Source organism: Alosa alosa, chromosome 1 (assembly GCF_017589495.1).
Source record: "Alosa alosa isolate M-15738 ecotype Scorff River chromosome 1, AALO_Geno_1.1, whole genome shotgun sequence".
In the NCBI taxonomy this organism is placed as follows: Eukaryota; Metazoa; Chordata; class Actinopteri; order Clupeiformes; family Clupeidae; genus Alosa; species Alosa alosa.
Window position 1 is genome coordinate 43929830 of NC_063189.1, and position 23532 is coordinate 43953361.

Consider the following 23532-nt stretch of genomic DNA (forward strand, 5'->3'; position numbering starts at 1 on the left):
TTAAATGGAATGTCTTATGATAACTTGCTCTTTAAGTCTATTCGGGTAAGAATATATATATCTATATATATGATGGTACATATGTGAGAATTTCATGTTCATTGTTTAATTTACTGTATGTGCTGTTCTGTACTATATATGAAAGTGAGGTGCAACAAAGTAGTGATCCTGTTGGATGGTGTAAAATACAGTATTCAGTTGTTCCATTGTATGCATAAATGTGATGACAAAGCAAATACTGTTCTAAGTCAGTAACCCAACAGTTGTTTCCAGCTCCCTGAGCAACTTCCATCTTTCTTATATTATGTAGTGTACTCATCTGTGCTTGGTAGTAGTAGAAAAAGACCAGTGTTTCAGACCCATTTGATTTCAAATTATCTGTTTTGAAAGAGGCTGTTTCTCTGAAAGGTTTGCATTGTTAAGGTTGATCAGTCTTTGGTGTCTGTGCTGGCCTCACACTTGGTGGCACTCTTCAGTTACTGGTTGGTTAAAAAAACTAGAAGATATTGTGATCTATTGTGTGAGTCTGGGTGTGTATATTGTGTGTGAGTGTATGTATATGTATGTATATGTATATATATATATATATATATATATATATATATATATATATATTATATAATATTTCACACACATACATATACACACATACACAAAGGGCACATATTTATTTTATTTTGGAAGCATGGCAGTGTCTACCATTCCAGTTCTCAACCCCTTCACCTTAATATTCTCAGTTCCTTATGGTTACTTACACAGCCAGCCTGAGATCAAATTGGTTCTGCTTCCAGATCATACACTGCCCTCCCATCCCCTGTCTGCCATCTCTGTTCCTCTGTGGCACTTGCAGAGTTTGGCTCTTGGTCCTGGTCCTAATCGCGTCAGGGATGTTCTGCTGTGATTCACAGCACTTATGAATCATCTGTCCCAAACTTTTACACAGCAGAGTAGGCTCAAACAGTCGACCAGTTTGCCTTCTGTTTCATTTTGTATTTTCTGTCAGGATTTTTTTTGTTAGTTTCTGATGTGATGACTGACTTTTTTGGCACTTTTGCCAAAAAACATGTTGAAAGACATTTGCTCTCCTTGTGGATATGTATCAATGATGTCTTTGCCCTCTGAAATGTACATGTTGGGAAGAAGCACTGGTATGTGTCAAAAATCACTTTTTCTTCTTTAATCATGTTAGCCCACAATAATAGAATGATTTGTTGATTTTATCATTTTCAAACTTGACCCTGTAAATGACACTTTCTACCATGTGTATGTGCTTGTCTGTTTTTTTTTTTTCTTTTTGAGACATTCCATTATTGTCCTACATAGTAAAACTCAATGTGCTCATGGCAGCCATTAAAACCCAAACAGGAGCTTTCACAAACCTTCTGAAGTAGGGGATGGTGGTTATGGCTATAGGCAATCCCTCCACTTTCGTGATCATCCTAATGGTGTGAAGGATCTCCAAAACCATCTTTGGTGATCTTAGTTGAAGTAGATCATAATTCTCTCCAGGAACAGATCGGCCTCGCACCTTTTTTTTCTTTCAAATGTGGCGGTTTGCTTTGTGGATGTGGTGAACCCATTGTTTTGATGTGTAAAATTGAATCCTCTTGGTTCCCTAATTGTCCTTGAACAAAATAAAAACTGTAAAAAATTAAGATCCATGTTATTTTCTATAATGGTGTGTAGCGCTGAGAGTCTTTGATATTCATGCTTTCATATCAGCCACAGTCTACAACCAATAGCGTTGCTGCAGTAATGCATAGTAATTGTTTGTTTATATAGCATATAACATTTTCCATGTAAGAAGTGCACATTACACATCGAAAATGCTTCAGTTATGTTAATCCATTGGTTAAATGTAACCAGCTGAAAATATCCATGGGCAACAATTACGTGAAAAGCACTCAGACATTGAACAGACCAAGCCAGTAGCCTTGCTGACAGTCTGGATAGCACTGGCACAAATCAGCAGCTCGGTGGACTGCTTTATGGTGGACATAGTAGGATTTTAATATCACCATGTTCACACATTTATTTCTGAGATGTGTTTAATAGGAATCCAGTCTATTCAGTATGTCATATGTAAAGCCTTAACACAGGAGAATATTAGCAGACCATTGCATTTTAGCAATAGGCTACTGTGGTCTGAGAAAATGAAATGATTGACAATTTATATTTGATTATTTGTACTGCATGATCATAGTCAGAAAGTAATTTCTTGACAAGGCTTGGAGTATAACCTGACACATGCCTGTGTGACAATTGTGCATCAGTGTATGCTCATTCTTGGGAATGGCCTTTGAAAATACTTTGTTAAGGAATAATTATGTTTATAGTCAACCATGTCTGTAACACTACTCTGGATTCCTTGGAGACATTTTGTTTTTCAATTTTGTCATGTGCTTTCCACTATTTGATGCAATAGTGTCATTTATTACAGCCCTTACTCAACGTTCCAGAAATCAGTTGCCAGCAGTCAGTTGGCACATTCAAATATGCAAAAATGGCCTTCTCCCTCTTCCACAGCTTTGAAATGGCAACACTATTTCTCTCCTCCCCTTGTAAGGCCAGGGTTATGCCCTTGTTTGGCACTCCTGCATCCTGCTACATGTTAAATAGCACTGGGACGTGTAACCCAGATAGATATGCGGACCCTGAATTTAACCCATTTGTGAGTAGGCTACCGGTATCATGGTCACACACACATACACATACACATACACATATACATACACACACACATACACACAGAGTAGTGAGTATTTTAGGGCACTTTTGCTCTGGATGTTGAAGGACGGAGAGAGCAGTTCACTACCTCCTCTTACCTGAACAATCTGAGGTTTGAATTTGAGTGAATGTGTAGGCTTGCAAAATTCAACTTGCAGTTACCAACCTTGAATACCAGCAATGTCTCAAATTTGTCACTAGGTGGCAGCAGAGAACAAGCTTTTGTGGCAGGTTGTAAACCCACATGATTGTCCAAAGGAATACACACGTGCACATTTATTTAGTGTGTTCATTGTGCAATTTTAAATGTTCCAAGTCAGACTAAACTAGGTTTTCCTCCTTCTATTATTCATCACCATGGTTTGGGTAGTGAGCGTCTGAAATCGGGGTCCTTCATATGGACTTAAACAGAAGATCTTGCCCTTCTACAGCCACCTAGACAATACAACATTCCTTGCATTAGAGTCTGACCAAGCTCATCCTTTAGAGGCTCTGAGTTTTCTAACATATATTTAACATATTCAAAATACAAGATATAATTTTGCAATTTGTAGGCTATTTGATGGGTCTTGTAAAAAGTAGGCTATGGAATTTGTGTAAAAATATTTTTTTCTTTCTTTACGCAAAACAGTTCACGTTTTGAGTTTTAATTTGATCTCTATAATTAATTTGTATCTCTATTTTGCCCAGCTACACAACAACAACGTTGGTATTCCGATTTAATGATTTAACGATGCCTCTAATGCAATGTGTGTGTTTTTGTCTTAATGATGCAGGACAGGGCCTCTTAGGCTATCTAACCACACAGCATAAGTCACATCATGATAGTGTCCTAAAGCTTAGTTTCAAAGCAGCAACAATTAAAAACATGCAACACTGTCTGACTGACTGACTGACTGGTGTGACGTTGAATGCCATACAACAAACATTTTTCTCCCCTTGAATTGACCTGATCATTTTATTTTTGGATTTAAACTGGTAACAGTAGCTGGCTTGCAGTGAAATCGGCTACTCTGATGACGTTTGAACCTTCCGACTCTCCGTACTAGAAAGAAGGGGGAAAAAAACCTGCCTCCAGTGGCTGTTTTATTTGTCCTCATATCCACGCTCATATCTAGCTTAGGAGCAAATATGTAATGCCTATTATGCCTTGGAAATCGCGGACAAATGCATAGTTAGTCTAAAAAATATAGTTGTTGGTAGGATAAATATCTGTTTATTTCAAAAAATGAAGGATCCATTTCAACTGTCTGATATTTTCCAAGACGTTTTGATGCGTGCGCAAGCAAGGCTACACAAAAAATGAATTTACCGATACCATTATCAGTTGGAAATAACGGTATCGCATTGCTTTATCGCGTTGATATTATGTAGCTTTATACTGCACAATCTATGCGTTTTTCTGTCCTTTACGCTTTTTGGCTGAACTGACAGTCTGGTATTATTTTGATAGTCTGCTGAACACCAACAAAGAAATGCATCCATAAGAATTGAATTGGTGCCCTGGCTCGCTTGTTATCACGAGGTAAGAATAGCCATAAACAAATATTGCTGCCTGTTTTAACTAATGTAATATGTGTGTAACGCTTTGTTATGGTCTTTTTCGACTCTATTATTTGAGAAATGCTGACTGCCATTTTGATTCACATTTCAGTAGGTAGAGTAGGCTATCTCGTATTGAACGAACCTGCAGTCTGAATTTTTTTAATGTTTTAGATTCTAGGATATAGCCTATAGTAGGTTGATCGTTGTTGTAAAAACAGAAAATATGCAACTCTGGTCAGTCTGTCGAATTATCAAGGTCTGTGCATACATTGCAGACATGGCATGTGTGATGCTACAGTAGAGCATCCCTTTGCTTTTCTTTTCTTTGTCACAATTGCAGTGGACTCGCTAGACCATGCACCTTTCAATTTCATCGTTCGCGTGGTGCGCAGAGCTATTACAGATAGATTGAAGGGCTTACTACTCTCTTCTTTGAAACATAGTCGGTGAGGTTTTCATTTGTGCTTCATGTCGGCGAGATTGTACCACAACTATCTATGTTATTGTTCTGCAATTTATTTTTAATTAGGCTAGACCATGCAAGTCTGGTACATGATGTTCCCAGTCTCTTTCATTAGAAAATGCTAGCCTCACTGTAGAGTAGGCCTACAATTAACCTCCCATGACGTAGCCTACCATTAACATAAACATTTATTCTGAGTTTTTACATTTGGTATGCTATTATACATTGTGTGATCCGGTGTTGATTTACTGTAAAATATGAGGGCAGTGTCACTCAACTGTGCGTCCTGTTCTTAACTGTTAAGAATGAAAGTTCCCATCTAGCCAACTTATTTGAGTATGACTATGGCATAACATATTCAACAGTGAGGACTCATTGGTTTGTTGCAAAGAAAAAACATGGTGAAAGAAGGATGCCCGAACAATTCTGTTATGGACTGCTCACTGGACGTGATACCATTATCCAGTGGACTCCATCCCTTTCGGATGCCACATTTTGCCACACATATCTGCTTTGAAACCTCACATTCATTCTTTCATATTAATGCTAATACGTTTGTATAGGCTACAGCCATTTGTAGCACAATTTTAGGGAAACATTAATGCCACATTCGTGTATTCACTGTTGCAGACACAGAGCCCATCAATGTGCTAGTAGCTCTTATGGAAAGCATGGTAACTTGAAGAATCAGCTATGATATGGGATATATGTTTCAGCTTCAAGGATCCCTCTACAGTCAGTCTTATTAACGACACTACTCTGTGGGTTAGTTCATTTGAATACTTAAACCAACTCCATAGCATTGCATTGGAGAAGGCTATAGCAGCAGCAGCAGTAGTAGTAGTAGTGCCAACCTTTATTTATTTTGAACTTCAGCATCAACATGTGTGAGATACTGTAAGTTAACTTTGTTGTCATGCAAATTATTACTCATTCATCAAGCAGTGCAGTGGTCTCCCATTCAGGTTCATGGCTGGATGGTGACACTGCTGTGAAAGGAATCTTGTCAGTCTGCACTGTGGGGTGCTTGTGTGGCAGTCATGGCCCCTCTGCATACAAATCACTGGTGCATGTACTCAAGGAATGGTGGAGTGGGTTGAGCAGGTAACAGGCAGCTGGAGAAGACACCCCCTCCAATCCTCCTCCCATCCCAACTTGATCACAATGTTTTATCTGCATGGCAAATATTTATTTGCATTTATTTGCACAGCAACACAAATGCTATTTGTGTGTTAAAAGCACTGTACAAATAAATGAAAAAATACATGATTGTTGGCAATATTTGCAAATAATTGATCTGATAATAGGCGATGGAAATTATAATCAAATCATTTGAAGAATTATACCATAGGGACACTGAATGACTGTCAATAGGCTAATTGTTATCACAGTTGGTTTTTACTAACGACAGGGCAACTCGTATAATTTGACTGATGGCCACTGAGACATCTATGGTGAAAACCCTCTCGTTGACTGGCAGAGATTTCCTCAAGATGTGTCATACATAATCTAGTAGCAGAGAAATACATACACACACACACACACACACACACACACACAACAACAACAACAATTACCTAAATAATTGGCAGATTAATCGATTAATTGTTGCATCTCTAGTTTATTAATTTCTCCAGACAGTTGTTTTGATCTTCTGTGACATTTCTATGATATTTCGAGTCTCGAAGTTATTCATGCTGACAAAAATAAGGTTGTCCTTCTGAAACATTTAGTTGACATTAGACCAATGTATCATTCTGTTTCATGACTAGATGTAGAGGATATAGGGGCTTCGATTGACTTCTGTCAGCAATGAATAAGTTATTAGTTGAACCATATTGACAATTGATCAGGCAAATAGAGTTCGTCTTACCAGTCCTCTCTCTCTCTATCTTTCTCTCTCTCTCTCTGTTCATCTTTCACTTTCTCTCTTTTTGCCGAAAACATAAAAAGGGTGTGGAATAAGGAAAGTCCAGGATGTTGAATACTGGAATATTTTCCTTCTACCTTTAAGCACAGACCTGTAGATAAGCATGCCTCATTTCTTGATCGTTAGGAATGTTTACCTTATATTGCTTCGCTTTAGATGGGTGGCTGGCTAGGAGTGTTTCATAAGTGATGTTGGGATTTGTTGTCATGGGAACCGAGATCCAAGTGACAAAGGTGCTGTCGAGTGCACTGTCTTTGTTTTCATTCATTCCCCACCTCCTCAGTGGCCTTGAGATTCCTTCCTGCCTCAGTGTTTAAGGAGGACCACTGCCTGTGTGTAGTGGTGTTGAGAGATAGGCCTACAGTGCAGTTTAAGCTGCATTTTGCTAGGATGTGTGAACAAAGCGGGAGTGTTATGGTGGACTGCCCCAGTTACCTCTAGCAGAAGCTCTGCCTCAATGCAGCCTTGAGCAGTGGAGGTTTAATTTGTGTATTGGCTTAAGATGATGCTGAGGAGCTCAACACGGAGCAGGCAGAGGCAAGGTTTAGTCCAAAGATGAAGGCTGCGCAGCTTAAATCAGTTCTGGAGAGATGCCGTGGAGATGGGATGCGATAGAGGCTGCACGTATGTTAGCCTAAACCGCACACGGACAGAGGCAGCCCTGGGAGCCGTGAGACTGGTTTTTCCCTTGTCACTGGTTTGTCTGAAAGGTGAAAGTGCTACATGTTTGAATTTATGTTGAATGATTATGCTCTTCGGAGTGTGTTATTTGTCAGACATCTTAAAGGATTAAAGCACAAGTCATTGTGCTAATGTCTGAAAGCCTTAGAGTAGGTGTTGGTAATTGCGAAGAAGAAGCAAATGATGTGTACATCAAAATTGTGAAATATGTTTGTAGGCTATCCATCCCAATAACAAGTGTAATTGTACCCATCAAGTCAGTCAGTCAATCACCTGAGCCCAAGTATGGAACTATAAGCTTTCATATACAAGCTTGATGTCACTCATTCTTTAAATTCAGAAATCAGTAAATTAATGAAATGCCATAACATACATAGGCCTAACCTTTTTCACGGCACATCTTAATACCTTTAACTTGTAGGCTGAATGTTGCACACATGACAGAAGGACTTTCAAACGTGCCTTTTTTTTGGCCCTGTGCTCTCTGCTTACTTCCATTAAATCATTTTTTAAAGGCACAATTGTATCTAAGGTTCACAGTTCTCCCAGTTACATACCAAACAAAGTTGTTAGATTGTATGTTGTATTTCACACTTCAGCTGCAGCATTGCTCCACTATTAAATATGGCATGTAGTAAAATTGACATTTTTTCCTAAATGGTGGTTATTCGTTGGTGTATATCTTTGTAAAATTGATTTAGTTTCAGATTTGACATAGTAGATATTTATTGTACAAGTAAGGGGAGCCAAGTAATGTATTGGTCTTGCTGAACTTAAACTATATTTATGTAAGTCATTCATTATACATTTGTGTATGTATAGAAATTAGTTTTGGATTGACATCACTCAAATTATTCCATAATTTTACATAAGGACTGTCTCAATGGAGTCATGTGGCAAGCATTTGATTGCCCATCAGTCAGAGTGAAGTGAACACTACTACTTGGATTGATTATTTGAAATGTGTTGAGCTGCGGATTATTTCAGCTCACAGTATTGGTTGTATTGGTTGTGGTTGTATTGGTTGTGACAGTAATGATTGGTTGCAGTTGTATTGCTTGTGAGTGACAGTATTGGTTGTAGTCTGTATATTTTTGCCTTTTTGCCTACTGTATAAAAGTCGTATTTATTCCTACTTACATTTCAGGTAGGCCAACATTATTTACACAGCATATCAAAATGCCATGACTCAGAACTAGTATTCCATGAAATACATCACCGGGAATCAGGTGACTGATAGGAACAGGAGTGTGTTAGTAAGGATGTGCAGTGCATGGGAATGATATGGCTCTCTGGAGGCACCCCAGCCCATTCTGGCTGCCTGCCCTGCCGGAGGTGTCTGGACAGGACACCTGAGGGATGATACACGCTGGAGCCACAAGTCAGAGGCCATTGAATCTGAGGTTAGAGCTTCCCTCACCTCCTCTGTGTCTGCTTATCTCTTCCTAAGTCGCACGGTGATTTGACAAGCCGCGTTAATGACCCTCGCTAAGCTCCCGGACTGCGCTGGAAAACACCTCCAGCAGGCTTAGAGGGCCCGTCCGTCAGTGTGTTGTGCCTCCCAATCCCCCCACACACACCTTTCTTGCCTGTGCAGTGTCACTCGCATCAGGGTTTGTAAATGAGCTTGATAGCTAAGGAGGTTAAAATATGATTAAATGAGTGCTTGTTTCTCACAATAGGTAGAGATTGTTATTATATTGCATTGTAGTGTAACAGCAGGATGTTCTCAATTTGAATAAAAAAATCCAATGAAAAATGAAAGCACCTCATGATGACACTGTGGCAGTCTGAATAAAAATGGAATTGAATTTTCAAGCAACATAATATCTCTGCCCCTAATATTGTATGGATTACCATGCATACCATTTCATGCTTTTACAATATATTTCCATTCAATTTCAATTTAATTTCACTTCTAGAGCGCCAAAACATTACACATGTCTCATGGCGCTTAACAGAGTGTATACATTCAGAGAGGGCCCATGAGTAACAGGGGCGAGGAAAAACTCCCTAGAAATGGAGATACATATAGGAAGAAACCTCGAGCAGATCCACGACTCAAGGGCCTGTCCCATCTGCCTAGGGTCATTTACAGAGCAGTAAGGTCTGTCTGTATACATGATAAATATATTCCTGGTGTGTCTGGTTGTGTTTAAAGTGAGTCTGTTTGCACAAACTGTTTGGATATCAGTTATAACAATCAATAATCATCAAACAGCATTGTATAAGTATAAGTATAAGTATATATACTCTTTTGATCCCGTGAGGGGAAATTTGGTCTCTGCATTTATCCCAATCCGTGAATTAGTGAAACACACTCAGCACACAGTGAACACAGAGTGAGGTGAAGCGCACACACTAATCCCGGAGCAGTGAGCTGCCTGCTACAGTGGCGCTCGGGGAGCAGTGCGGGGTTAGGTGCCTTGCTCAAGGGCACATCAGCCGTTCCTACTGGTCGAGGTTCGAAGCGGCAACCCTCCAGTTACAAGTCCGAAGCGCTAACAAGTAGGCTACGGCTGCCCCTTGTTGTGTTTGTCAAATTGGTGAATCACAGTGAATAACAGTAACTGAAGTATTAGTTTACAGTGTAACCTAGTTCACATTACAACTTACAACTATCTGATCACTGGATGTTGTGTTTAAAGTGAGTCTGGACCCTGATGCTGGATTACAGTTTTCTGAATATGCTTGATCACTTATATCCCTTTAACTCAGTAATTAATTTTAAAGCACCCAATAGTTATATAGCATTTTAAATTTAATGGCACAAAAAAGCCCACTCATTGCGCGTCATTTCCTGTGGTTCATGGGAAATCAGATTGAAAGGGGCCTAATTGCAGTGACGAGGATGAGGACCATGAAACCCAAGTCTGTGTGCGGAAGACGAAGCATCACACAGGAGTCGAATCCGTCCTCATCAATTTTGCACTCCCCGCTGAGTGCGTTGTAAACTCACTCTTGGATGAAGTCCCCGTACATGTGGCGGAAAATCTGTTTGTCTGGAAACGTGGCAATCTGTTAGGTGATTCTCTAATGAATAAGCTGGAGCTATCAGACATCAAAGCCAAAACACCCGTCACTGGGATGATAACATTCTTTGTAATTAATTTCACATAAGTTGCTGTGTATGATTCTCCAGATAGTTGGTCTTGGCTTGTTTTGGTGTAATGGTGAGCTGGCCAAGCCTGGCTGCACTGTGGGGTTAATGCTGGCTGGCCAGGGCTATCAGTTGCAGCAGCAGTCTCATGAATTTTGGATGAGGGGCAAGGGAGTGGTGTGACCATGAGTCTTGGCTGCTCGCTGGGTTGGATAGCATCCCGTGTCCGTATCCGCGCACAAACTCGCATGGATGCACCCAAACACACACAGCACACAATCACACAACACACACACACACACACACAAGGACATGCTGCATACCAAAAGGGGGTTTTGTGGGTTTTAGAATACACTGCTTGCTACACAAACAAAACTACATGTCTTGTTGGCTTTTTATCACTTTTCTCTCCCCCCCCTGCAGCTGCACATTGCTAAAAATACAGAGTGAGTGAGGTCATCAAAGTGTGCCGGGTCTCTTTGTTCAGGCTTGATAGCTGCAGGGCTGCACATCCAGAGCTGAGCCTCTCACAGTTCAGTGGGCCCCCGCCGGCTGTAGGTACAAGATCAGCTGTCATTGATCCGAAGACGTAAGCTATACTGCGTAGACTCGAGAGTGTGTCAAAGTGATGGGTGTTTGAGGGGGAGTCATGTGTGCTGTGTCTTGCAGTCAGTCTGCAATGAAAAATGAGTGTAAATGAATGTGGCTCTGTTAGGAGAGCAGGCTGTCTGATGGCTGGTAGAAAAGAAAAAACACAGAAGAATAAAGGGTGCTTCAGGATCTGAATGAGGAGGATCTTCATAATTGAGGATTTGTATATAAATATATGAGGATATATAAATATACAACACAACTACCTCTATTTTTTTTATATATATGTCCTATATTTCTATTTTGATACATACATGTTCTATATTTCAGTCTTGCACTTTAATTTAATGTTTATTGTCTATGGCTATGTCTATAGTATGTCTATGTCTGTATTTAAAGCATGTCTATGTCTGCATGGGAAAGTAAGAAACGAAATTTCAATTCTTTGTATGACCAGTGCATGTAAAGAAATTGACAATAAAAGCCGACTTGACTTGACTTGTGTGAGGGTGTGTATGCGTATGGCTTTGTGTGTGTATATTTGTTTGTATGGTCCGTGTGTGTGTGTTTGTGTATGATTTGTGTATGTGTGTACAGTAGCACTGGCTGTACGCTGCTGATGTGTCTGTGGTGACCCGGGTAGAGCCACTGTGGTGGTGGTGGTGGGGGGGGGGGGGGGGTGGGTCCAGCTGTGTGCCCTACGGCGGCCGGCCTCCTCCTTAGCCTGCCAGATGTTCCAGGGGCCAGGCAGCTGCAGGACATGCCCATTCCTCCTCCTCCTCTCACCCGCTTCTGCTCGCTGTCTCTCTACTGTGCCCGCAAAACCCCACTCCTCTGTTTGGATGGCATAGCCCTCGAACAATAGTCACACTGTGCGCCCGATTCCCTACTCTCTTATCTATTTGAGAGATGTATTTCTGGGAAATATTTCATACTTTAAATCACCTAAATGCCAGCCTCTTTCCCCTGCCAGTGTGAAGAAGTGAGGTGCAATTGTGTGGGTACGTTTTGACAGCCTCTGTTTTTCAGTTCGGAAGGCTGAACTTTGTGCGGTTTTCTTTGGATGCCACTCATCAGTCCTTTTTTTTGCAAAGAAGCTGTTAAGATGCCGCGAGTGCCTTGTAGGGGTCTTGGCACACACAGAGAAGCGTGTCAAAATGTGTGTCAAAGTGGAGTGTAGCAGATTTGAACATAAAGCACAGTGTTTAACGAGATGCACCAGCTAAGCTACATGCTATGCTGTCATGGATGCTAGGTAACATAACAGGCAGGCAGCTATAGAGGTATAACTGTAAATGCCTTTTTAAACACTTGTTTTGCAGTGTTTTTTCTCCCCTGATTGCTTTGGGAAGAATTCACGGCTCTGAGATGGACCTAGTGCTATGTTTAGGAGCTAATTAATAATGCAAGTGCTGATGAAGAGTTTGCCACCGAACAGTCTGCCTGCTATTAAAATTTGAACATATACATGCTGTACACATTTTGTTGCCAATTCCTTGGGACTATCTCCTCATGTTGTCAACCTAAAAGCCTGCAGACCAACATCCATTAGAGTATCACAAAACCACTGGGTGAAATATTCATCTCACAGTAGTCCTAGCCTGTCACAAGACACACTCATTGCTGAAAGATGCTGACACAAGAGGCTCTGTTTGTCATTCTGTTAATTCCAGGTTCTGATCTACTGCCAATGTAATAAATTAGGCTCCATTGTATGTTTACTTTTTGGCTGATGGGCATTATTGTAGAGTTGTACAGACCACTGCTCCAAAAAAGCGCTGCACTAATGAAAAATGAGTGTGGTCATTGTTGTAGTTTAGATACAGTTTAGTAATCTATCAGTGACCTGTGGCTGCTATGAAAAAATACCACATCAGATGTAATGGTACATTATGGTCATTTGGCCAAGGTTTAAATGCCTCTTTTTTTGTTGTCAGTATAAAAGCAAAATGGCAAAGCAAGCAAATGTCACCTTTTTCACTGGATGTGAAATTAGTCGTTTGGCTAATAGCGGTAAGCACTTTTGCTAGGACTGCAGTTTAACTCATCACAGTATGCAGGAGCTGATTACTGTGTAATGAGGACTTCTGAGACTTGTACTGTAGGAGAAAACGCTGGAAATGTCCCCTCCCCAGCCCGCCTGAGTCTTCTCATCGCTTGTTATTTCACACCATTGAAATGTCTGTCTCGCCAGTTTCAACCGTTTCTGATTTACTCAGTGTATTGATGGCCCAGATTGTCATGATGTGTTGATGTGGGCAAAGGCATGGTTAATGTAACAGCTTTTCAGTCTGCTCACATTTATGGATCAACAACAAAGGTGGCATATTTCACTCCACTGTGATGGCCTAAATGGCAGTGCAAATGCACAAATGCACACCTCACTCCAGAGCGACAGAAAGCAAGCGATGAGAAATTGCCGTCATTTTGCCCTTTGTTCACATGGCCATAGACTCTGCGGCTCAAAACGCTTGCTCCCTGTCGTGGGTGGGTACGCCTGGTGATTTTTAGATAGAGCAGCATGGAGCGTACAAGGCCACTTCCATTCATAGCCAAGCCTGTGGCACTCACCACCGTGGTTCAACAAATTATCCAGCGCCCTAATCCCACCCGCCCGCCCGTGCGTGTTTGTTTGTATGTGGTCTGTGCGTGTACGTCTGCAGATGTGCAACACCGCCAGTTGTGCGAGAATGTCTCCCTCTTTGACCCGGGGTCTTTCAGTGGTTGCTAGAGTGTGAAATGAGGAGGCTTTTCCCTCTACGTCTCCTCCGGCGGAGGGAAATTAGCTCCAGGCGGCAGACCCCAGTCTGTTTGGGTCCTCGCTGGCGCGCCTTCCATGCCTTCCACGGGCCCCCCTCTCATCTGCCTGATTGGAAAAACCCATCAGCACTGAAATTGCCCTCTGAAAGGTTTTGATGGCCACCCAGTGTGTCTCTGTGTCCCTGCGCTAGCCCCATCAAGCCTAAAGAAAGTCATTTTCTCACCATCGTTGAGCAAATAACCATGCCTAGAATAGACTTTATAGAGCATTTGTTTATTGCTACGTGTGTGTGTGTGTGTGTGTGTGTGTGTGTGTGTTTTTATTTTTTATTTTTTTGCTTGTGGTTTTTCACTACCATCTATCGCAATCCACAACAACAGTTATCTAAACCAGTGCATCAGATTTACTGTCTGATGCATACAAATTGCTGGCTACACACTAGGCTAGGCTATTTCAATTCAAAGCGTGTTTGGTAATTTCAGATGAAATGGTCCTCAAAAATAAAGTGGCAAAACAGTCTTGCTTTTAGATAAGTGTCCACTGTCAAAGGCTCTAATTGGAAAAACACAAAGCAAAAACTACCGAGCGTGGTAACAAAACATGACTCTGAGGCGTCCCACCATTCATGAGACAGACCTGCCTGTCAGTCACTCCCTATGCAGTGCCTAACCCTAAGCGTGGTCAGTCAGCCATGCGTGTCCCAGGTCAAGAGGGACTTTAGAGAGAGCAGTGGGTTAAAGTGCTATTTTGGCTGTTTCAAAAGAGCTAACCCCAAAATTGATCATGGCAGCTGTCATTGCTCTCCCCAGCTGTGTTTTGAATAGATTTTGCTTTGGAGTTATCAACCGTATAAAGAGTATGTGAAGTTTGATGCTGCCAAATGTTACCCAGATCACAAGAGCAGCAGGTTGAGTTTTCTGTGTGTCTCCGCAGGTGACCTCGCGGAGCCGTCGCCCGGGGGATCGGCGCGGGCTGGAGAGGAGTGACCGGATGCCCGTAGCCGAGCAGCGGCCGCGGCCTCGACCATGACCCGGCTGATGTTGGGCCGGACCCTGGAGCGGATCTGCAAGGGCGTGCTGCTCCTGTGCCTGGTGCACTTCCTCATCATGATGATCCTCTACTTCGACGTCTACAGCCAGCGCTTCGACATCTTCAGCCGCTTCAACAACGGCCGCGGTGCCAACGCTTCGCGGGCCAACGCCGCCGGCGCTCACCACTACTTCTACTACAACTCCTCCCGACCCAACGCCACCTTCGCCAGCTTCCTGGCCACCGCCGATCAGCTACTGCCCAGCGGCAGATCGGAGGCCAACCACACGCCGCCCACTCCCAAGCCCATCCCGCCGTGCCCGGAGGTGCCCCCTGGCCTGGGTAAGTGATCTAGCCCTTCCAGATTCACTCAACCATGACTATCTGAACCAGACAGCACCTCTCCTTTTCATTTCCTTTTGGAAGGTCTTTGAATAAATTGTCAAATACTCTGAGGAAGTTGACACAAAACGGTCTTGAATGGTCAAAGTAGCTAGATCATCTGGCTGGCTTGGTATGGCTCGCACTGTAGCTTGTTATTAGGTGTATCAATACAAGTAGATGAGCTTTCTAAGCAGCAGAGAGAGATGGAGAGAAAAGAATGGGCTGATGTCCTGATGAAATGGATTGCCAAGACTAGTAGATGGACTATAGGGAATGAGGGATAAAGTAGACAAAAAAGTGTTATTGAACAGTTACTACACTAAATATGTTCCTGAGAAGAAGTCAAGTCTTTGCCCAATGCATGGACACGCTTACAGTATGTGTGTGAGGGAGGATTCACAGCAGACTCCAATTACTGTAAAAGCCATCATTTCTACCTGCTTTGGAGGCAAGGGTAGAATAGATTTAGTGTCAGCGCTTTCCACAGAATGGCTGTATTTCTTTTCACAACACATCACAAGCTAAGACTCAAAGTGCTCTGAAAGCAGCACTTAAGTGGTCAACAATATACACAATGCTGTCTTTTAACAAAATATAACAAAAGCAATAACACATTATGCTGTCTTCAAGTTTTTAAAAGCTGATTCTTTTTTAACACACTCACACTGCATTTTCTTTTCTTTTACTCTGTTTGTCAGTAGTTCCGTAATGAATGTTTCTACTAACTTTAACTCAAACTCTGCTGTACAAGGGAACACCTTAACTTGAAGAATCTACTTCATCAGCTGAAAAAAATGATAAAAACACTCATTAACCACAATGTCATTGTAAGGCATTTCCGAGGCCATAATGAGCCGTCCGTTGTCTAATGAATTTGCGATGGCTGCGAGCAGCAGGCCTGCACCACCCATGTCTTGCTAATGAGTTTGAAGCAGAGCTCCTGAGGGGCCTTGGGAACCATGCCGAGTCCACCTTTTTATACCTCTCTCTTCCCCACCCCCACCTTTGTCCCGCAGTCTAAGTTTTGCTCGCCTCTCTTTCACATCATATTCCTCTCTCTCTCTCTCTCTCTCTCTGTCTTTCCCACTATCTCTCTCTCTCTCACTATCTCTCTCTGTCCCTATCTCTCTCTCTCTCTCTGAAGTTGCTGTTTGTTGACTGTATTTGCTTGAGGGCCACGTCAGCGTTGGTGGACGGCAGGTTGTTTATGGCCTTCCTTCTCCCTCCATCACTCTGGAACGAGCACTTGATGGACTGCCTCTGAAGCCGGACCCAGGGCCACGGTCCTCCAGTCTCACCGCCATGATGGAGACAGACACAGTGGGGGACACATGACCACACTGGACACACTGCAGTGTGACATGTCTATGGAGAGACGAAAGCACAGAGGATGCTTTGTCCCTGGTTCATCCCAAGGAAAGAGAGCATTGTCATGGTCTGAAGTGCATGGTGTGCAGTTTGGTTCATGATTGATTTACCGATTTTCTGAAAAAGCAGGACTGAACGTGCCATACATCCAACTGCTTATTAGAGATGAGAGCTGATTTTATGTTTGCAGGATAATCAGATGCACAGTCAAATAAACTGGGGTTCTATAAGCATGACTCAAAGTGAGCAGCACAGGTGACATTAAATTGTGCCAAAGATGTGATTGGACAATCACTGTTAACAACATACACATTATGGTGTCACAGTAGTTGTGCTTTTGAAAGACCTCATATGAATGCCTCAGATGTAAATCATATGTTATTTGAATTAATCATCATAAGTTTTGTAACATATGGTAGACATCCATTTGCAGTAATTTCCATTGCCATGTGGTAGATCCCAACTGTTATGTGTTAGTGCCAGAAAAGACTTTGTAGTGAAGCAGAGAGTAGTTGAGAATTAAATGCTGATTTCTAGTTGTTGACAAATACCCAGAGTTTGTTAAATTGGACAAACAAATCATCCCAATTATATCTGACTGCATTTTTAGATTTTAAAAACATCAGATTGTTGACACATGTACAGTCAAAAATAGTCATTTTTACATAACGATTCATAAATACCTTATTACTAACTATAACACTTAGCTTATCTTAATTAAGTAGGACCTAACATATTTACAAGCAGCGCTAGCAGGTATTGTTATCTAAATGCATTGAACCTATGGCCATTTAATGAGCAGAGCCTTATTTATAAGTCTGGCTGTTCCTATGTGGGACACGATAGAGAGATAGAGAGGAGCGCGGTGTGCAGGGAACATGTGGCAGGACTGGGCTTCCTGTGTGCTTGCTGGCCACAGGTGCAGCCTGCTGTGGATGTTATGGAGCAGCAGGCCCCGGCCGAGCAGCAAGGGCCATCTGTAGACTCCGTCCCAGCTGACAGGTGCTGCTGGTGGGGGACGGTGTGTGCTGGAGGATGGACGTTAAGGACAGACTGCTCAGAAGCTGGCACAAGAGTAGGGATGATAAAACAAATGAAGACCAGAAAAGAAAGTGTGAAAAATCAAACAGAAAATAAATTGTGCCTCATATCGCCCTAATTAAGTTCCGGTTATCACAAGGGAGCCAGAACTCACAATGTGGATTTGCTTTTTTTCCCCCAAAGATGCCGTTCTTATCTGTGCTCTGTGCTTTAGTTACACCTCTCCTCCAAAAACGTCTTAATGAAGCTAAACCTGCCAAACCTGATTTGTAGTATGCCAGAAAAGCCCCCCCCCCTTATCCTGCCCGCACACCCATCGACTACCCCTGTCCACCCTCCCTCTCCCTCTCTCTCTCTCTATATAAAAACATATAGTGTCCAGTGAGTAAATCTCCAGTGAGATAAAAACAATCACACATATAGTGTCCAGTGAGTAATGCCTCGGGGCCGGGCGAGCTCCAGACGAGACTGGCACCTGCGCCCATGAGGGTGGACAGATCATTTTCTCCAGCCGACCTCTCGGGAATCACCGCCATGAGCGGGGGAAGCGAGGGAGGAAAAAAGTGTTTATTTGAGGAGTGGAGCGAAGCAGTGGAGCAGGACCACAGTGAGGGAGGAGAGGAGAGGAGAAAGAGCAGAAAGATCCTGAAATACTTTCAGAGAACTAGATTGAGTTAGTGTGTGTGGGATATGTTGGGGGGTGGGGGCAGTATGGGGGAGATAGGGATAGATGGGTGGGAGAAAAACAGTGAAGGTGTTTTCAATGGCTTAGCAGTTGCACACGCCGTAATCACAAAGCTTGCCTTTTGCCTGGGGCCATCGACTATATTCCTTACTTAGCGAGAGGCAGCAGAAGCATTTTTTATCATCAACCCTTTACCAGGGGAGGAAGAGAGAAGCTGTGTTGGTTCCCTTCTGTAAAGTCCTTTAAAAGCTTGCCCTGGTTTCTTATTGTTTGTTATTGTGTCTGTTTGTGAATGCTCAGTAGTCAGTGTACAGCATATATATTGTATATACGCTGCCCCAGTTCAGGAGGGCAGACAACAGCATCTCCATCCCTACTGTAGGCTCAGGGACCTGGACATTCACACTCAGACGCAGCCACAAAAACATGTCCTGCTCTGTCTGTCTGCGACTCTGTGCGCAGGAAACTCTCTTTACTTATTCATCAATATTCTTCGCCGCCCTCCTCCTCCTTCTCCTCCCCCCCCCCCCTGTGCCTTTATGTTGTTTTTTCTCCCCTCGAGTTCCTGCTAAATGCCAGGCGGAGGCTGTGCTCGGTGCTGCCAGGGCTGGTCGCTGGCACCCCAGGGCTTGGCCAGGTTCTCTGAATGAGAGTGTATTATAAATAGCCGCTAAACATCAGGCCCAAGCACCCCCCCCCCCCCAAGACTACCACTTCCTCCGTGTTCACTGAATATTTTGTTCAGCAGACTCAGTGCAAGACATGTTATTAGTGGCCAGAACAGAACACCTTTCTGGGCTTTTAAAGGCACTCGCACACTGTGACAGAGAAATGCCTTTTTGTCACTTTGTCATGGTCTCCAAAAGCTTGCCTTTTTGTTTTGGGTGATACATTTGAGATTGTCAGCTTGTCAGTGTCATTGTCATTGTCAGTTTACTGTTATTCTTATTTAATTAAATGTCTGTGCAGGATTATGTTTTCAATCCTCAAAGTCTGCAGGTAGTGGCATTATGTAATTATGTGCTTGTTAACTAATCCGTATAATAAGATAAACAATTAACTGCCATATTATGTGGGTACACAGGATGTGCGCCACATATCTTCCTGCCCAATGTTTTAAACTGATGAGGCCTGTGAAGGAATGAGTAATAAAACAATATTTAGGCTTGCATGACTGCCAGATTATTTTCTCTCCCTCACATATGCACTGTTAAGAAGAGACTCAGCCATAATTAGAAGCTATATGACCCTGACAATGATGGCAATGGCCTCACATCTCTATTAGCTGTATTGGAATGAGTCATCTTCCTGTTTCCCCATGGTCGACCCTAATGAACAAATTATTATCCTCCTGCCCAGATGCGTTGTGAGCACACTGTAACATCATCGGCAGGGTTGAATCGATATCCTGACCAGGTGCCACGTGAGTGTGGTATCATAGACTTGTGTGAGCTGTCCACGTTCCCCAGAGATGGATGTTTCCTTCGTTCAGCTGATCTATAATGTGGCGGTTCCATTTAGATTGTCACATCAGGTCAGAGTCACCGAGGAGCACAATCAATGGGAGCGAAGGAACAGCGTGGCCTGGGCAAAATTGGGCCTCGTGCTGGAAAATTGCTTCCATCCTTCTCATTACCCCCAAGGCTGCTATTAAGAGGTTCCTGTCCCTAACTAGTTAAACGACAAATGATGAATGACAAAACAGAAATGTGATATTGTCATCTCTAAGTGGATTGCAGAGGTGTATTTTCCCTTTTCTCTCTTTCTATCTATCTCTCTCTCTCTCTCTTTCTGGCTTTCTTTTTTGTAGGATCGACACTGTGTCCATGTTTGTCTTAAAGCTTTGCTTTAGTAGTAGTGGTGGTGGTGTTGGGTGGGTTCTGCACTCTGGGTGTATGGCTGCATTAAAGATACATGCAGGCCCTGCTCCTTATCTTGGCTATGATGAAATGCCTGGCTCGTTCACAACTCACTGATTTATAAAAGCAGCAGTAGCAGTAGTGGAGGAGGTGGAGGAGGAGGAGGAGGTGGAGGAGTCGGCACAGCTCTACACAGCCACTGCACTAGTGGAACGTTCCCAGAGTTCATCATTTATTGAGGCCAAAACTGGTCTTCTGTGGTTTATTCATGCACTTATTTATTTACAAGCCTTATTTGTTCAAGTCTGTTCTCATTTCTTGCTGGCCAACTTCGAGACTGCTGATCCCGCAGAGGAAGCCGCCGTGGGCCATTAAAAAAAAAGATTTGAGAGACACATATTGGATTAGCCCTTAGACCTGTTAATGCAATGAGCTCGCACAGATTACTATGAGAGTAAGCTAATAGGATGAGTGGAATCTCTCTCACTTGTATGTCCAAGAGGGCAGACCCAAGGTGTTACGCGTAAAGAATGCAGGTTAATACATTTAAAAGATCGATAGAATATATTCATTCAGATGTGAACGTGTGCTCCTCACTTCCTAGGGGACAGCCAGAGAGTGACATGCAAACTGCTACAACAGAATGTGATGGTAACATGCTTCTCATTCTTCATTTGTCATTTGGTCTGTGACTGACTGTGTACCGTGATTCTGCATGCATACAGTGTGTTTTTGTAGTTTTTCTAATGACATCTTTGCCCAAGGCCTCCTTGTTGTGGAGCATTATAGAGACATACAAATGACTACAGAATGGCAAGAGTGGTGAGGACTGCAATGATTATTTGCAATGTGTTTGAGGTGCCCTTAAGAGTATCTCTGCTTTCGTTTGTGTGGTTCTGAACTGAAACAAATGTTATTCTAAGGCTCAATGGAAAGATTGCATTTCTGGATATTCTTTTAATTTAGAAAATGTATACCTTAGATCTAATGTGACTTTGTACCAGTGTTATTTTAAGGCTGTATTTTTAGATTTTCAAATGCATTTTATGGATCTTAGTTTTTTTTTTAGAAGGTTTCTAGCATTTATCTTGGAAAGCTCATAAATACTGTACTGTAGAACACATAAAAAACATGTTTATTCCAACAACATCACCATACAATGACTGTTGAATATGAATGATAGAGCTCCTGTATAGAGATTGACTTGTGACTCCTCTCTGAGTTAATTGATAGGGAGGGATCGGTAATATCTTTCCTTGCAGGGCTTCTCTTCTGGTCCTCACTCTGTTGTGGCTGGTCCTCAGCCATAGGGCCTGTGTTCAATGAGTGTGGTGAAATAAGCATGTACATCTGTCACCTCCATATACAGCACAGGCCAAAAATGGAGATGGCCTTTTTCACTAGAAAGAAAATAAATGCCACACTCAATTTATGTAGGTGTCCCCCCCGCAAGCCATAATGCTGCTTTGCAGTTTTTTCCTCCCAGTCGTGAGAAACACTCTCGGAACAGATTCAATTGTGGTGTGCTGGCTGCGTCTGTGAACTCATCTATGCTTCTATGCAAGTGTTTCTTTGCTTTCCCATATGGTTGGCCTCAGTATCTGATTCATAGTTCATAAGACTTATGAGTTATTCTGAACACAATAACAGGCATTGTATTCAACAGAATTATTTGAGTTTTTCTTCTACCTCAGCATTTCTCAGTATGATGTTATTATTACGACCATTATAGAACCATTACACCAAATGTAAAACTACAGTCTCTTCAAAATTGTATACAGTTAATGGATGATATTGGTCAAAACATTCAAGAAAGCATTATACAGGGCTTACAGCCCTCTCCAATAGAGAAATATAGTAGGAGTGGACAATATGATTGGGTTGGTTAGTCTCCGCACCTTTAGCGTCAGCACCTGAGACCCAGCAACCCCTCAAAAGTGCTCTTCACCACAAGCTCTCTGCTTGTCAGATTACCAGGAACTTGTTGCTTGCCAGGCGTGTCTGTGCATTGTTGCAATTTCAAAAAAATGTCCATGAAGTTTTTCATCATTAGGTTCTGTCTCTGTTTTTCATCACAAGTCGCTTATTTTTTATTCCGTACACTTTCTCTCTGTTTACTGTGTATGTGCCGAGACAAATCTGATCAGTAGATATAAGGCCCTGTCTTCTGCTGACATGTAAAGAGGGACATCAGGTAATGCCATCTGGACTCAATCTCTGGCTACTGACACTGGGCACAGTATACAGTTCCTCATGGACAAGTCAGCTTTAATCCAGTTTTAACCAGCAGCGCTCTGAAGATTATCTCAGACAGTTGCTTGACCACTCAGACTTTAGAGCTTTAAATTAGGCCTAAAGTATGTTTTCCAGATGGAATTGGTGTTTAGACATTTGCCAATGTATTCAAGAGGGAAATGCATGGCAGGGCTGGGAAGTTAGCATGTACATAATTAATTTAATTAAAATGAATGCAGCTTTGAAAAGGATTAAGGCGATAAACCTTTTAAGGACATGATTATGGTCCAGTGCCTAATGGTTTCATTGCTTCAAATTCCGAGATTATTTTAACTGTCATTTTCTAAAAAAACATAAATACCAAAAATCCAGTCTTCTGTATTGCCCATAGAGTTTCTTCTAATCTTTGACTTTGTGGCCAAAATGGTTTGGAAAATCCAAGATATCAGCTCCTGCACATATGCATGCTTGGTTTTCTTTTATAATAATGATAATAACAATAATTAAAAGGTGTTTGTTTGTATGGTGCCTTTTTCAAACCCAAGGTCGCTTCATAGGGGAATAAATAAACAAATATGACACACCATCAACAATGAATGCAGAAAATAATTGACAAGAGACAGCAACAATGACAGCATGACAGACAACCATAGCAACAAAACAACAAGCAACAGTGCCTACACAATATAATTGATATGATGGCACAAAGAAAGCACAACTGTTCAAGAAGTTGGCAGAGGAAAGGGGTGGTAGTGGTGGTGTTTTTGTTTTTGGGGGGCTATGAGTATCAGTAGTGTATATTTAAGAGATGTGTTTTCACCTGTGTCTTGAAATAGGTGATGTTGGTGTAATGTTGTGAATGAGTGTTCCAGACTCGGGGCTATAGCACTGAAAGATCTGCTCCCTATGGTGGCTCACCTGGTTTGGGGGACAACCAATAATCCTGTGTGAGATCTTTTCTTTTCTTTTCAAAGATGGTTTACAGTAGAAATTAAATGTTTCTGAAAGGCTACCTCAGCCACAAAACGTGCCAGGACTAGTTTATTTCAGCCCCCGTTGAACAGCTCTAGGTAATTGGATTTAGAGAGATGTAGTGAAAGACGTCCAGCAATTATGGGCCGTCTCATAAATCA

General features: G+C 42.2%; 1 protein-coding gene across 1 annotated transcript in view; it reads left to right on the top strand.

The window, feature by feature from the left end:
- Nucleotides 1–3790: 3790 nt before the first annotated feature.
- The window catches only part of b4galt2 (UDP-Gal:betaGlcNAc beta 1,4- galactosyltransferase, polypeptide 2), a 79613-nt gene continuing 59871 nt past the window's right edge, over nt 3791–23532 (top strand). The window contains exons 1-2 of the mRNA XM_048249152.1: nt 3791–4252; nt 14732–15169. Of these exons, the coding sequence (XP_048105109.1) occupies nt 14824–15169 (346 nt within the window). The 5' untranslated portion in view covers nt 3791–4252; nt 14732–14823. The remainder of the gene's footprint in view (nt 4253–14731; nt 15170–23532) is intronic.